The sequence below is a fragment of the Urocampus carinirostris genome, chromosome 12, assembly GCF_059441175.1.
Source record: "Urocampus carinirostris isolate Australia breed hairy pipefish chromosome 12, RoL_Ucar_1.0, whole genome shotgun sequence".
Lineage (NCBI taxonomy): Eukaryota > Metazoa > Chordata > Actinopteri > Syngnathiformes > Syngnathidae > Urocampus > Urocampus carinirostris.
Genome location: NC_142360.1, coordinates 29,115,130 through 29,128,618, shown reverse-complemented (window position 1 = coordinate 29,128,618; position 13,489 = coordinate 29,115,130). Strand labels below are relative to the sequence as shown.

Sequence of the window (13,489 nt, the reverse complement as noted above, 5' to 3'; positions counted from 1 at the left end):
AAGATTGGTAAAAACAAAGACAGTCGACAATGTTGCTCAACTAATTCTACAAATAGAAAAAAAAAGGAATGTCAAGTTCAAAATATCAGGGCCAAATCCAACATATTGTTTAGGTTGCCCTTTGAACGAGTGTCAACAAAGATTACAAAATGATTCAAAAATTAAAAAGGTTTTTACGATATATGAGTATTTTCATGCCTATGTAGTGTTAGGAATTAAACTATTAAAATGTATCGTTTACCAAATTGTTCGAATTGGTTATCTGACTCCATTAACCAAACATAGCCTTCATCCACCTAACAATGCATGCTCGTTTCTTATTCGGAAAAAATGGACAAGAGACCGGCATTTCCACACGGGGGCAGATTTCATTTCTTAAACAAATTAACTAAGTGAACTCCATCGAATTAGCCGAATTATTGTCGCTTGAGTCTCCGTCGAGCTATCTCTCTCGTTCTCCCTCGATCTCCTCCGATCTTCTAAAGTTCTTCTCTCGACCAACGTCTCTCCAAACATCGGCTGCCGTCCCCCGTCATCAGGGCCCCTCTCCGTCGTCGGATGTGCTGATTATCTTATCAGCCCTTGTCCCGGTTCCCGTTGTTTCTGTAAACATCATTCTTCACAAAGTTGCAATGACCTGCCCCACAGCTCAGCCAGTGAATATATTTTGCATTAAATGTAATTTGTATTTGATCGTACAAAATCCCTTATAGTCAAATGTATAAAATCCTTCAGTAGTAATTCCAAGACACAGTAACAATACAGTGGAACCTCGGTTTTCGGAAGCCTCTCAGTTCGAACAAATCGGCGTCCGATGAAAAATTTAGAACGCCGGTAATGCGTGAGTGCGTACGCTAGGGTGCGATGCTGAGCGGCGTACGGGTGTTTTAGCCCCTTATTATTCCTCCGAAGAAAGTCAGTGCAAGCGGCAAAGTTGCTACAGGTGAAAAAAGAAAAGTAGTGCCTACAACAGTTGCATTTAAGAAAGAAATAAGAGCCAAATATGAAGGAGGTGTGCGAGCGCCTTCTGCTGACCACCACAAAGGTAAGAAATCCTATTCATAAGATTACGATAACGCGAACGTACGATTAGCCTGGGTTCGCTTTGAGTTTACGTTAAACATTCAGGGTGTTGGAACGGAGCCCAACATTGAGGGTCTTGGAACGGAGCCCCCTTTCCAATGAACCGCTCACCACTTGTTGTGGAGACCCGGGTGCTAAATGACTTGTAAACGACCTGATTTTTTTATTTTTACACGTTCATGTTAGCCCAATCTTTCGTACGGAAGATTACGCTAACGTGAATGTACGATTAGCCTGGGTTAGCTTCATGTATACGTTCATGGTAAACATTCAGGGTGTTGGAACGGATTAAAACGATTTACATTATCTTTAATGGGAAAACTGATTTCGGTGATCGAACAAATCGGTTTTCGGGTTCTGGAACGGGTTATGGTCGAGAACCGAGGTTCCACTGTGTAGATTTCTTTATGTGGGGAGGGTTGAGTGACCAAAAATAAATGAATGGCGGGTAAAACTTAAATTTATTTTGGTTTTATTAAGAAAATAAATGAGTCATGCGTATCTTCTACATGTTTTTATCCTCCTGGTTCCCCAGATTTCTTTGGAAGCACCTGCTCGTCCTTGGAGTAGCCCTGGTGCTTCGATGATATACGCATCGTAATATAAAAGAAGACTACGAAGCATTATCATTTTTTTTTAATTGTTCTAATGTTAAATCTTTACCACAACTGTCGAACTTGGAAATACAAGAATGAAAAAGTTTTCTGTTTGCATACTTCATACCTTTCCTTCAACATTTTTCATCTGCAAACAATGTATCCGTTGGGAAACTACATGCCGAAATTGCTTTGAATGAAATGTCAGTGTTGTCCACAGAACACTGGATACATAGTTCCAGCTTACCTAAATTCCAAGTAGATTCTTCAATAACGTGTCGCACCTTGGGATGAAACAGATGCACCATCTATATTTTCAAAGAAAAAACGCTGAAAAAATATGTCTTAATGTATGTTTCCTTCTATCTTACTCTGGTGTTTTGTACTTCTTGACAGGGTTGGGTAGGGTTACTTTAACTTGATTATCGTATTTTCCGCACTATAAGGCGCACCTAAAAGCCTTTATTTTTTCCAAAAGCTGACCATGCGCCTTATAATACAGTGCGCCTTATATATGGATCAATATTAAGTCTTGCAACTAAGGCAAGCAGCCGCCGACTCAATTTTCCCCCGAAGGCGGAGTAGTCCGCAGTGTATGCTGGGATTTATATACCTGCGTTTCATTTCCTCACCAATGTGTCAATCATCATTTGAATTAGTCACTATTGGCTAAAGTTATTCGCAGGTAAAGAGGGCGGATCCTTTTTATCATTTACAGGCTCGCATAGACTAAAGGGGCGAAACAAAGCCTGCGATTGGCCGAAAAAGATGAATGTGAATCACACGTTGGGTTGCACTACGGCATAGAGAAAACATTTTTTACTATTCTGTATTTCTTCTGGATTTACTACCTCACGGTTGTAAGAAGACCATGGTTACGTATCATTATTGAACGTGATGGCTGCAAGAGAACTTAGGTGAGCTATGCGGATTTATATTTTCCGGTATCTTGTTTTAGAACGATCTTGATGTTTCTGTGATGAGTCCATTTTTAAACTAAATTCAATTCAAAGTGTTTATTGTCCTATGCACAGTAAAGAACCCCGTTTCCCTGCACAAGAAAATTCTTACTTTGCTGTCCACACAGTTGCCAGCAAAAAATAAAATGGAAACTAAGAAATGTTTGGCATTTCTTGAATCCCAAGACTTTAACCTTCCGAATGATATTTGGAACGATGCATTTGAGTGATTGGTGACATCGTACAGACACTGTTTCCGTACATGTCTGAGACACGTATTTGCTTCTTTGCAAGCTTTCGGAATGTTAAGGGGGTAATAAGTTGGACTGAACTATCTGACTGTTTTGTCGACATTCCTATTGTAGCGCCTTATAATCCAGTGTGCCTTATGTATGGAAAATATAGGACCATTTTTGGGGGGTGCGCCCTATAACCCGGTGCGCCTTATAGTGCGGAAAATACGGTACTTTCAATTACTTTTGGATTACTCCAATACCAAATATGCTAATAAAAGACAAAGGAATCTAAATATAAATAAAATTACAAAGTTTTGTGCAGGCTTGGGGAGTAACGGAATACACGGAACGGCAAAAATGATGTTGGCAAGCTGTTTGGATTTATTTTCATTTTGTTTCTGTCGCATTTTATGTTAGTTCTGCCGGAGATCAAAGCCAGGAAAGAAAGCTTACCACGTGTTGTGAGTCATCATTTTATTCATATTTAGTTTCTTTTGTCTTTTATTAGCATATTTTGTCATGTCCTGCACGGTTGTCATGGCATCCATCTAGCCCCGCCCCTTGACACCGGCTGAGACGCATTGAACTGATTGCTTGTGGAGTACTTTTACCTTTTGGGACTGCCTGTTGCCAGACCATTTGTTTTACGATGTTGAAGACCTGTTCATGCCTGTTTGATCCGTGTAATACCTAGTTTGTAATTTTGATTACCTTTGAACCTGTTTTGTTTTGTCTTTGGTCCGTTTGTGTGTTGGACAACTTTTGTTTCTCAATTAAAGTGAAAGATCGGCTACGCAAATGAATTCCGACTTCCTGCTTCCCGGTCCGGTTCGCGACATACAGTGGAACCTCGGTTTTCGAAAGCCTCTCAGTTCGGACAAATCGGTGTTCGACCAAAAATTTCGAGAAATTCTTGCTTCGCTGTTCAGTCAAAAAATCGGAGTTCGAACGCGGTGCGCTAGGGTGCGATGCTGAGCGGCGTGCGGGTGTTTTAGCCCCTAATTATGCCTCAGAAGAAGGTCGTTGCAAGCAACGTTGCTACAGGTGAAAAAAGAAAAGTTGTTTGTCCAACTATTGCTTTTAAGAAAGATATAATAGCTAAATATGAAAGAGGTGTACGAGTTTCCGATCTTGGGAATACAGCATGGCTAAATCTACTATCAGTACGATAGTAAAGAATAAGGAGGCTGTGAAATCGAGTGATGCGGCTAAGGAAGTTAGCGCTATAAGCAAGCAACTGCTGCAAGTTTTGGAAAAGGTTGAAAAACTTTTGATGATTTTTCTCTCCCCACTGTCCACCACAAAGGTAAGAAATCCTATTCATAATCCTTTTCTTTATCCGTTTTTTTATTTTTACACGTTCATTTTAGCGTAATCTTTCGTACGGAAGATTACGCTAACGCGAACGTACGATTAGCCTGTGTTAGCTTCATGTTTACGTTCATGGGTGTTGGAACGGATTAAAACGATTTACATTACCGTATTTTCCGCACTATAAGGCGCACCGGGTTATAGGACGCACCCCGAAAGAATAGTTTTTGGTCCTATTTTTGACATACATAAGGCGCACCGTATTATAAGGCGCTACAATGGGAACGTGGACAAAACAGTCAGATAGTTCAGTTAAACTTTTTACCCCCTTAACATTCCGAAAGCTTGCAAAGACGCAAATACGTGTCGAGAACACGTGCGGATGCGGTGTCCGTACCATGTCACTCAAATGCATCGTTCCATCATTCGGAAGGTTAATGTTTTGGGATTCAAGAAATGCCAACCATTCCTTACTTTCTATTTTCTTTTTCGCTTGCAACTTTACTGTGCATATGACAATAAACACTTGGAATTGAGTTTACCGTATTTTCCGCACTATAGGGCGCACCGGGTTATAGGGCGCACCCCCAAAAAATAGTTTTTGGTCCTATATCTTCCATAGATAAGGCGCACCGCATTATAAGGCGCTACAATGGGAACGTCGACAAAACAGTCAGATGATTCAGGCAAACTTATTACCCCCTTAACATTCCCAAAGCTTGCAAAGAAGCAAATACGTGTCATAGACACGTGCGGATGCGGTGTCCGTACGATGTCACTTAAATGCGTCATTTCAAATATCGTTCGAAGGTCTTGGAATTCAAGAAATGCCAACCATTCCTTACTTTCTATTTTCTTTTTCGCTCGCAACTTTACTGTGCATATGACAATAAACACTTGGAATTGAGTTCAATCCACTCAAATCATCACAGCAACATCAAGATCGTTCTAAAACAAGATACCGGGAAAACATAAAGCCGCATAACTCACCTAAGTTCTCACGTTCAATAATGATACGCAATCATGGTCTTCTTACAACCGTTAGTGAAGTAAATCCAGGAGAGTAAATTATTTGCAAATACAGACTGATAAAACATGTTTCTCTATGGTGTACTTTAGCAAGCTTGCTAAGCTTGCTACGCCATTGCTAAACTCGGCCAATTGCAAGATTTGTTTTGGTCATCTAGCCTATTGGAGGCTCTGAATAATTTCAGCCAATAGCGATCGATTTAACTGATGATTGACACATCTTTTTCGGCCAATTGCAGGGTTTGGTTTGGCCATCTATCCAATCCGAGGCTCCGAATAACTTCAGCCAATAGTGATCGATTCAAATGATGATTGACACATTGGTTAGCCAATGAAACGCCGGTATATAAATCCCAGCATACACCGCGGACTTGCTACGCCATTGTTAAACTCGGCCGATTGGAGGGTTTGTTTTGGGCATCTAGCCAATACGAGGCTCCGAATAACTTCAGCTAATAGTAATCGATTCAAATGATGATTGACACATTGGTTAGCCAATGAAACGCCGGTATATAAATCCCAGCATACACCGCGGACTTGCTACGCCATTGTTAAACTCGGCCGATTGGAGGGTTTGTTTTGGCTCCGAATAACTTCAGCCAATAGTGATCGATTCAAATGATGATTGACACATTGATTAGCCAATGAAACGCCGGTATATAAATCCCAGCATACACCGCGGACTTGCTACGCCATTGTTAAACTCGGCCGATTGGAGGGTTTGTTTTGGGCATCTAGCCAATCCGAGGCTCCGAATAACTTCAGCCAATAGTGATCGATTCAAATGATAATTGACACATTGGTTAGCCAATGAAACGCCGGTATATAAATCCCAGCATACACCGCGGACGACTTCGCGCTCGGGGCAGAATCTAGTCGGCGGTTGTTGAGTAAGTTGCGAGACCTTGCGAATTTAATATTGAGCCATATATAAGGCGCACTGTGTTATAAGGCGCATGGTCAGCTTTTGAAAAAAATTAAGACTTTTAGGTGCGCCTTATAGTGCGGAAAATACGGTAATTCAAAAATAGACACTCCATTCCATCCATTATCTGCACCGCTTATCACAGAAACATCGAGTTCAGTCTGAAACAAGATACAGGGATAATATATAGCCGGAGTAGCTCACCGAAGTCGTTGTGTTCAATAATAATGTGCAGCCAATGTCCTCTTATATCCGTGAGTGTAGTAAATCCAGGAGAATAAAATATTTACAAATACAGTATAGTAAAAAAATGCTTTCTGTATGCCGTCAACCACGTGCTATACACATTCATCTTTTTGGGCCAATTGCAGGCTTTGTTTTGCCGTTTAAGCCAATGCCAGCCTGTAAATGATAAAAAGGATCCGCCCCTTGACCTCCGAATAACTTTAGCCAATAGTGATCGATTCAAATGATGATTGACACCTTGGTTAGCCAATGAAACGCCGGTAAATAAATCCCAGCATACACCACGGACTACTTGGCGTTCGGGGGAAAATCTAGTCGGCGGCTGCAGGTTAGTTGGAAGACTTTGCGACTTAATGTTGATCCATAAATAAGGCGCACTGTATTATAAGGCGCATGGTCAGCTTTTGAAAAAAAATAAAGGCTTTTAGGTGCGCCTTATAGTGCGGAAAATACGGTACTTTTAATGGGAAAAACGATTTCGGTGATTGAACAAATCGGTTTTCGAACAGGGTTCTGGAACGGATTATGGTCGAGAACCGAGGTTCACTTGGTATTGGAGTAATCCAAAAGTAATTGAAAGTAATCATGTTAAAGTAACCCTACACAACCCTGCTTCTTGACTATGTCTTTTTTGATGTTCTCCAAAATATTTGTGATAGAACCAGTTTTCTAAACTGGTGTTAGCCCGTGAGAGTGTTTAAACATCTGGTGCATAACCGGTGTGAGAATACCGTCTCTGGATTATACTTGGGTAGTGGAATGTAAATGTGGGTGGATAAAAGTGTTATTTTGTTGGCTGCCGGGAAAGGTGCCGAAAGAGTTGAGGGAGGTAAGCCGTTCGATGGTACTGGGGATCATGGTAATGGTGTTGGGTGTCATGAGAGGTAAATCATCTGGAGAGCGCCTCAAGGCGAGTGTATAGTCTGGTGGGCAAGTAGTCCTCAGCAACACCAGAGGATTGAGTGAATCGTCCCGTGGCGTACAATCTTGGTCCACGTCCGAGTGTTGCTTCATCTGAAGAGACATTATCTCCTCTTCTTGTGTATGAGCGAGGTCATTGTTTGTACTCTGTGGAGGGCTGCAGCGTTTATGGATGTCGTGCCGGTGCTTGTCCTTCTTGTAGTAAAGAGCAGCAAAAGCCAGAATGTTGAGAAACAGCAGAGATGCCCCCACAGCAATAGTCACCGACAACTCTGTGGAATAGTCACGCTGGTCCACCAGATAGGGTTGGTTGTGAATATCCTGGGTCTCTGTCGGGAGAGGAGTCGGGTTAGGGTTCCTGGTCACTAGGACTTTTGGCTTTGGGATGCGGTTGCTTGCTCCGGATGGAGATATCTGGAAAAAAAACATACAAGAGAAATATGTTATGACAGTGGTTCCAAAAGTGGAGTCCAGCCTAGATGAGTGATTCAGACAGAGACAAGCCCCGGTCCTACAGTGCTGGTAGAGAAAAAAGGAGAGAGAAGCAATGTCCCCTGTAATTTTCCACGGGTCTGAGCGTTCACACAAAGTCGGTGAGCAACGCTTGAAACAACAGTGAGCAACGGCAATCCCAAGTGTGGCAACTAAGTCATTATCAAACATGTCCAAAACTTGACATCAAGTTACATTTTGCTGAGTTTCCGGCAATGCAAAAAAATTTGTCACTTTTGAATGAATTGACTCATGTATTATTGCAAAGGTTGTACGGCCACAAACGTCATTTGTTTTTACAACAATTCTTTCACAAGATTTCCATTTCTTTTTTTTTTTCCTGGTATCTTTTGTCGCATAATATTACCATTTTGGGGTTTTTTTTAGTCGGTTGCACAATACAGAAGTGTACTTGATTACCGTATTTTCCGCACTATAAGGCGCACCTAAAAGTCTTTTTTTTTTCAAAAGCTGACCATGCGCCTTATAATACAGTGCGCCTTATATATGGATCAATATTAAGTCGCAAAGTCTTGCAACTAATGGAAGCAGCCGCCGACTAGATTTCCCCTGAACGCCAAGTAGTCCACGGTGTATGCTGGGATTTATATACCGGCGTTTCATTTCCTAACCAATGTGTCGATCATCATTTGAATCGATCACTATTGGCTAAAATTATTCGGAGGTAAAAGGGGCGGATCCTTTTTATCATTTACAGGCTCGCATAGGCTAAAGGAGCAAAACAAAGCCTGCAATTGGCTGAAAAAGATGAATGTGAATAGCAAGTTTGGTTGTCTACGGCATAGAGGAAACACGTTTTACCATTCTGTATTTGTAAATATTTTACTCTCCTGGATTTACTACACTCACGGATATAAGAGGACCATGGTTGCACATTATTATTGAACGCAACGACTTCGGTGAGCTACTCCGGCTATATATTTTCCCAGTATCTTGTTTCAGAGTGATCTAGATGTTTCTGTGATGGGTCTTTTTTTAAATTAAACTCAATCCAAGTGTTTATTGTCATATGCACAGTAAAGTTGCGAGCGAAAAAGAAAATATATATTAGATATTTGGAACGATGCATTTGAGTGACATCGTACGGACACCGCATCCGCACGTGTCTACGACACATATTTGCTACTTTGCAAGCTTTTGGAATGTTAAGGGGGTAATAAGTTGGACTGAACTATCTGACTGTTTTGTCCACGTTCCCATTGTAGCGCCTTATAATCCAATGCGCCTTATGTATGGAAGATATAGGACCAAAAACTATTTTTTGGGGGTGCGCCCTATAACCTGGTGCGCCTTATAGTGCGGAAAATACGGTACCTTTTTTATTGGAAGAACAATGTTGGCAACAAGATTGACTTGATATCATTGGAAATTATTTTAATTCAACACAAACTTTTTCTTCTTTTTCCTTGTTTTTTTTCTATTATAACAGTCAGTCAGAACGTGAAGGGCTTAAGTAACAATTTCATCAATCCTGCTTATTCTCCAAAACATTTTCTGTTTTGGTGGCAACTGATCATCCCAACTTCTAGTTACACAAGCTTCCTCTGGCCTCTTGAATACGTTTCACATTTCATTGAGATGCTGTCCTTAAAAATCCATACACAGTTCTCATTCTTTTATACAATATTCCCCTCTTTGATATTTTTAAATCATTGACTAAAGTCTTTCTTAGGCTATTGTGTTGCCCAGGCTTTCAGGAGTGCTTAAGAACAAACAAGGGGCTATTTTAGGTTGAGTGTCTGGCTGGTTAGAACATTTTTTTCATTCACTCAAAATGATATAACAAGTACAATTCAATTCTGACGACATTTTAATCGAAATGTTTTACTAAAGGCTTTTTATTTTGAAGGCCATTTTTAACAAGTGAATAATAAGATTATGGCCCTCTTGGGCTTCCATAATATCACACGCTCACTGTAATATACCAGAGCCCCCACAGACTCCTCCGCTATGCCGCAAGTAACTCTAGCCGAGCCAAAGGGGAGCATGGAGGGGGGCAAGAGCGGTGCTAGGAATCAAATGGACTGAACCATTTCAAGGCAGTGGAATATTTCCCACGCAGTGTTGTTCATATTTTGTTTTATTTTCCTTTTTTTTATATTCTAGCCAGCGTTTTTTTTCCCATTATATTCCAGCCTACCCTGTCCTTTTTAAGAAAAAGAGAGCTTTAAAAATGCTATCATTTTTCAGGTGGGCTTGGGTTGAAGTTGGGGTGCTTGAGCACCGCCAAAAAATGGCCTGGTTACGGCCATGGAACAAACTCATAGTTTAGCGGTGAACATGTTATAAAATGAAACAAACACTGGAGCTGTAGGGAAAACTGGAAAAAGAAGGAAAAAAAGAAAAAGGCTGGGAAAAAAAGAAGAGTTTTCCCTTTGGTACCTTAGGCACATTATAAATTGATATTTAAAAAAAAAATCTATTATTTCATTTAAAAGTAATCTCAACACCTTTGTAAAGCTGTAGGGAAAATCGGAAACGAAAGAAAAAAGAAGAAAAAAGAAAAGGGGTAGGAAAAAAAAAGAGAAAAAATACAGGATTTTCCCTTTGGTGCTGTACAGAGAGAGAGTAAGCAAGAGAGAGAGAACATAACATACCTGTCAAGCTGTACGTTTTTGCCATACAAAGTACGTTTTTTATGCATTTTAAGACCTGTACGGCGTACAAGAAAATCTGTACGGAAAAACGTAAATTTCTCAAGTATGGGTACCATCCGGTGTACACCAACTATCACCAAACGGCAAATCAATCAAGTCAAACGAGTTCGCCGCGGAAGCCTCTATCTCGGTATCGTTTTTTTCGTTGCAAACGAAGCAAGCGGTTTGATCTAGTGAAAGGAAGTCCGTCTCTTTTTAGAGAACCGGCTTTTTCGGCTCAACTCATTAAAGAGAGCCGGCTCTCAAACGGCTCACTTGCTTTGATGCATTATATTACAAATTACTATGTTGTATAAAGAAGTTAAGAAAAAAGGAAGTATAAAAGGAGAAAAAGTAAAAAGACAGGTTTGTGGTTATCCCTTGAATCAGTATATTGTCAACCATAATTTAATGCAGAAAATGAATTCATCATTTGAATAAGAAAATGTATTATTCTACTTAATCATATTTCCATGTATTTTTTCCTTCTACAGTGAACGTCCAAGATACTTCATTTTTAAACTTTTTTTTATAATAAACCATGACATTCATGTCCAGCAACAAAATGTTAATTAACAATATATATGATGTAACGAAACACATGTACAATATAACATGTTAAACTACATAAATACACATATGGTGTAAGATTATTTTGTATTCTGTAAGGGAAAATACGACAGTTTGTAAGGGCATGGAGCCCTGGAGCGCGACAGGTATGACATAATAATAAACACAATGATGTAACATTAGGCACAAAATAAATTGATAATTTAGAAAAATCCTTTACTTTCTTTTTTACAAATCGTAACACTTTTGTAATGCAAGGCCAAAGTATAATCACACCAGTCTGATTTTGAGTAATAATCCAATAAGTACCTTAGTAGTGGTTGGAATGAGCTGAGTGACATCGTTGAGGCTGTGTAGATGAGGAACCAGCTCCAACCATAAGTTTACCTGCAGAGAAGAATAAATACACGTATCAATAAGATAACAACACATTTGTTGACTTTATCAGTAAAAATGGACATTTAACGAGTAGAGTCCACATACGTTCTCTGGAAAGCGTTAGAAACCTTTATTCTTCTTTCCCATGGCCGATGTTTGTGTTTCAAGTTTCATGAGATTTCATAATTGATGAAGCGGAGAAGGTCATTGGTGTCCTCCTCACACCCCTCCTTGACATTTACAACTACTAACTCGCAAAGACACCAGGAGAGCAGGTGACTCCACCCAGCCATCTCACAGACTCTTCAACAAGGACGGCTTCTTCCATCTGTCACGGTTGCCACGGCGCCCAATTGGCCCTGCCCATGGACACCGGCTGAGACGCATTGACTGATTGCTCCTTGGCAGTACTTAAACGCGGTCCTTTGAGCCGTTAGTTGTCTGAGCGTCTGTGATACTTCTGTGAGACTTCTGCAAGACTCCTGTTAAACTCTCTGTTGAATGTCTCGTTCTGTGAATCTGTCCGTGTTTGATCCCGTTTTATTTTTGGCCTGATTTGTTTGATTTTTACCACGCTTTTGTTTGGATTTCAATCCACTTCCGCGACCATCGATCCACGGATCAAGTGCGCGCGCATTCCTCCTCTCCCTGATAAATTGTGAGTAGGTTACGCGAGTGGGTTCTAAATTCTGTTTCCTGCCCTGGTTCTGTGACACCATCAGGTTGTCAGGACTCGGAACTCCCTGCCCTGCCCCCTAACACCCTCCTGCCTTCTGTCAAATCAATGCAAAACTGCTCTATTTAGATTCCGCCTTATACTTTTGATTTTAAACTTTTTATGATTTTATATTCAGACTCTGTAGGTCATTCTAGGGGTCCCCCCTTGAAGTTCTGGGATTTTTGCTCATCTTTCATTTTGAAAGGGTGATATTATCACGGTTGCCATGGCGCCCAATTGGCCCCGCCCGTGTGGCGCCAGCTGTGGCTCATTGACAGATTGGCTATCTGTCTTTTTAAGCTCAGTGCTTTCATTCTTCCTTTGTCAGTCTGTCAACGAACCTCTGCCTGCCCCGCAAGACGTGTGTTTTGACTCGGTCCTGTTTCCTGTTGGTATTTCCTGTCCGGTATTGTTCCCGTTCATTTTGTCCTGTTTAATATCGGTTTCCAGTTTCGTTCCCATCTAGTTTGTCCTGTTTGATTTTGATATCCTGTTTTGATATCAATCCTGTCTGTCCCGTTGTTTAATATCGGTTTCCAGTTTCGTTCCCATCTAGTTTGTCCTGTTTATTTTTCGATATCCTGTTTTGATATCAATCCTGTCTGTCCCCTCCTGTCCGGTATCAACCCCATCCGTCTGATATCTGCTCGGGCAATTGGTATTGATCTCGTCAACCTCTGGCTTCCTTTCATTCCACGCCAGACTGCTGCCTAACGTGCATGACTCCCCATTTCCCGTAAAAGAAAAGGCTTGTGTGAGAAACGTCACGCATTTGGGTCTGGATCCGGTTCCGGTTCTTGACAGAGATCTTGCATATAGACCCAGATCGCGGGAGATTATCAGTGGTCTTGTATGTCTTCCATTTTCAAATAATTGCTTCCACTGTCGATTTCTTTACACGAAGCGTTTTATCTACTGCAGATTCCGTCTTCCCAGCCTGGTGCAGGTCTACAATTTCTTCTGTGGATTCCTTCAACAGCTTTTTGGAGTTTGGAGGTCGTGGACATGTGTCTTTTGCGTTGAAACGGGTGCCATTGATACAGATAATGAGTGGATGTCATGTCCTGCACGGTTGTCATAGCGCCCAGCTGGCCCCGCCCCTTGACACCGGCTGACCTGCATTTCCTGATTACTCCTATGGGTACTTAAATGTTCTTTTTGGAACTGCCCTTGGCCAGATCGTTGTTTACCCTTGTTGAAAACTTGTTGATACCTGTTTATTCTTGTTTTGCTTGTTGGACTTTGTTGCACTCCGGTGTAACATTCTGAGAGATTCCTGCATTCCTGATTCCTGAAGTTCTGTTTGATTCCGAGAAATGCCTGGATTGTAATTTTGCCTGCATTTGAGCCTGCTTTGATTTATTTTTG

General features: G+C 41.0%; 1 protein-coding gene across 1 annotated transcript in view; it reads right to left on the bottom strand.

The window, feature by feature from the left end:
* Positions 1-6,796: 6,796 nt before the first annotated feature.
* The window catches only part of nlgn1 (neuroligin 1), a 40,534-nt gene continuing 33,841 nt past the window's right edge, over positions 6,797-13,489 (bottom strand). Inside the window, exons 10-11 of the mRNA XM_088349060.1 lie at positions 11,335-11,412; positions 6,797-7,720 (exon numbers count right to left, since the gene is read on the bottom strand). Of these exons, the coding sequence (XP_088205186.1) occupies positions 7,127-7,720; positions 11,335-11,412 (672 nt within the window). The 3' untranslated portion in view covers positions 6,797-7,126. The remainder of the gene's footprint in view (positions 7,721-11,334; positions 11,413-13,489) is intronic.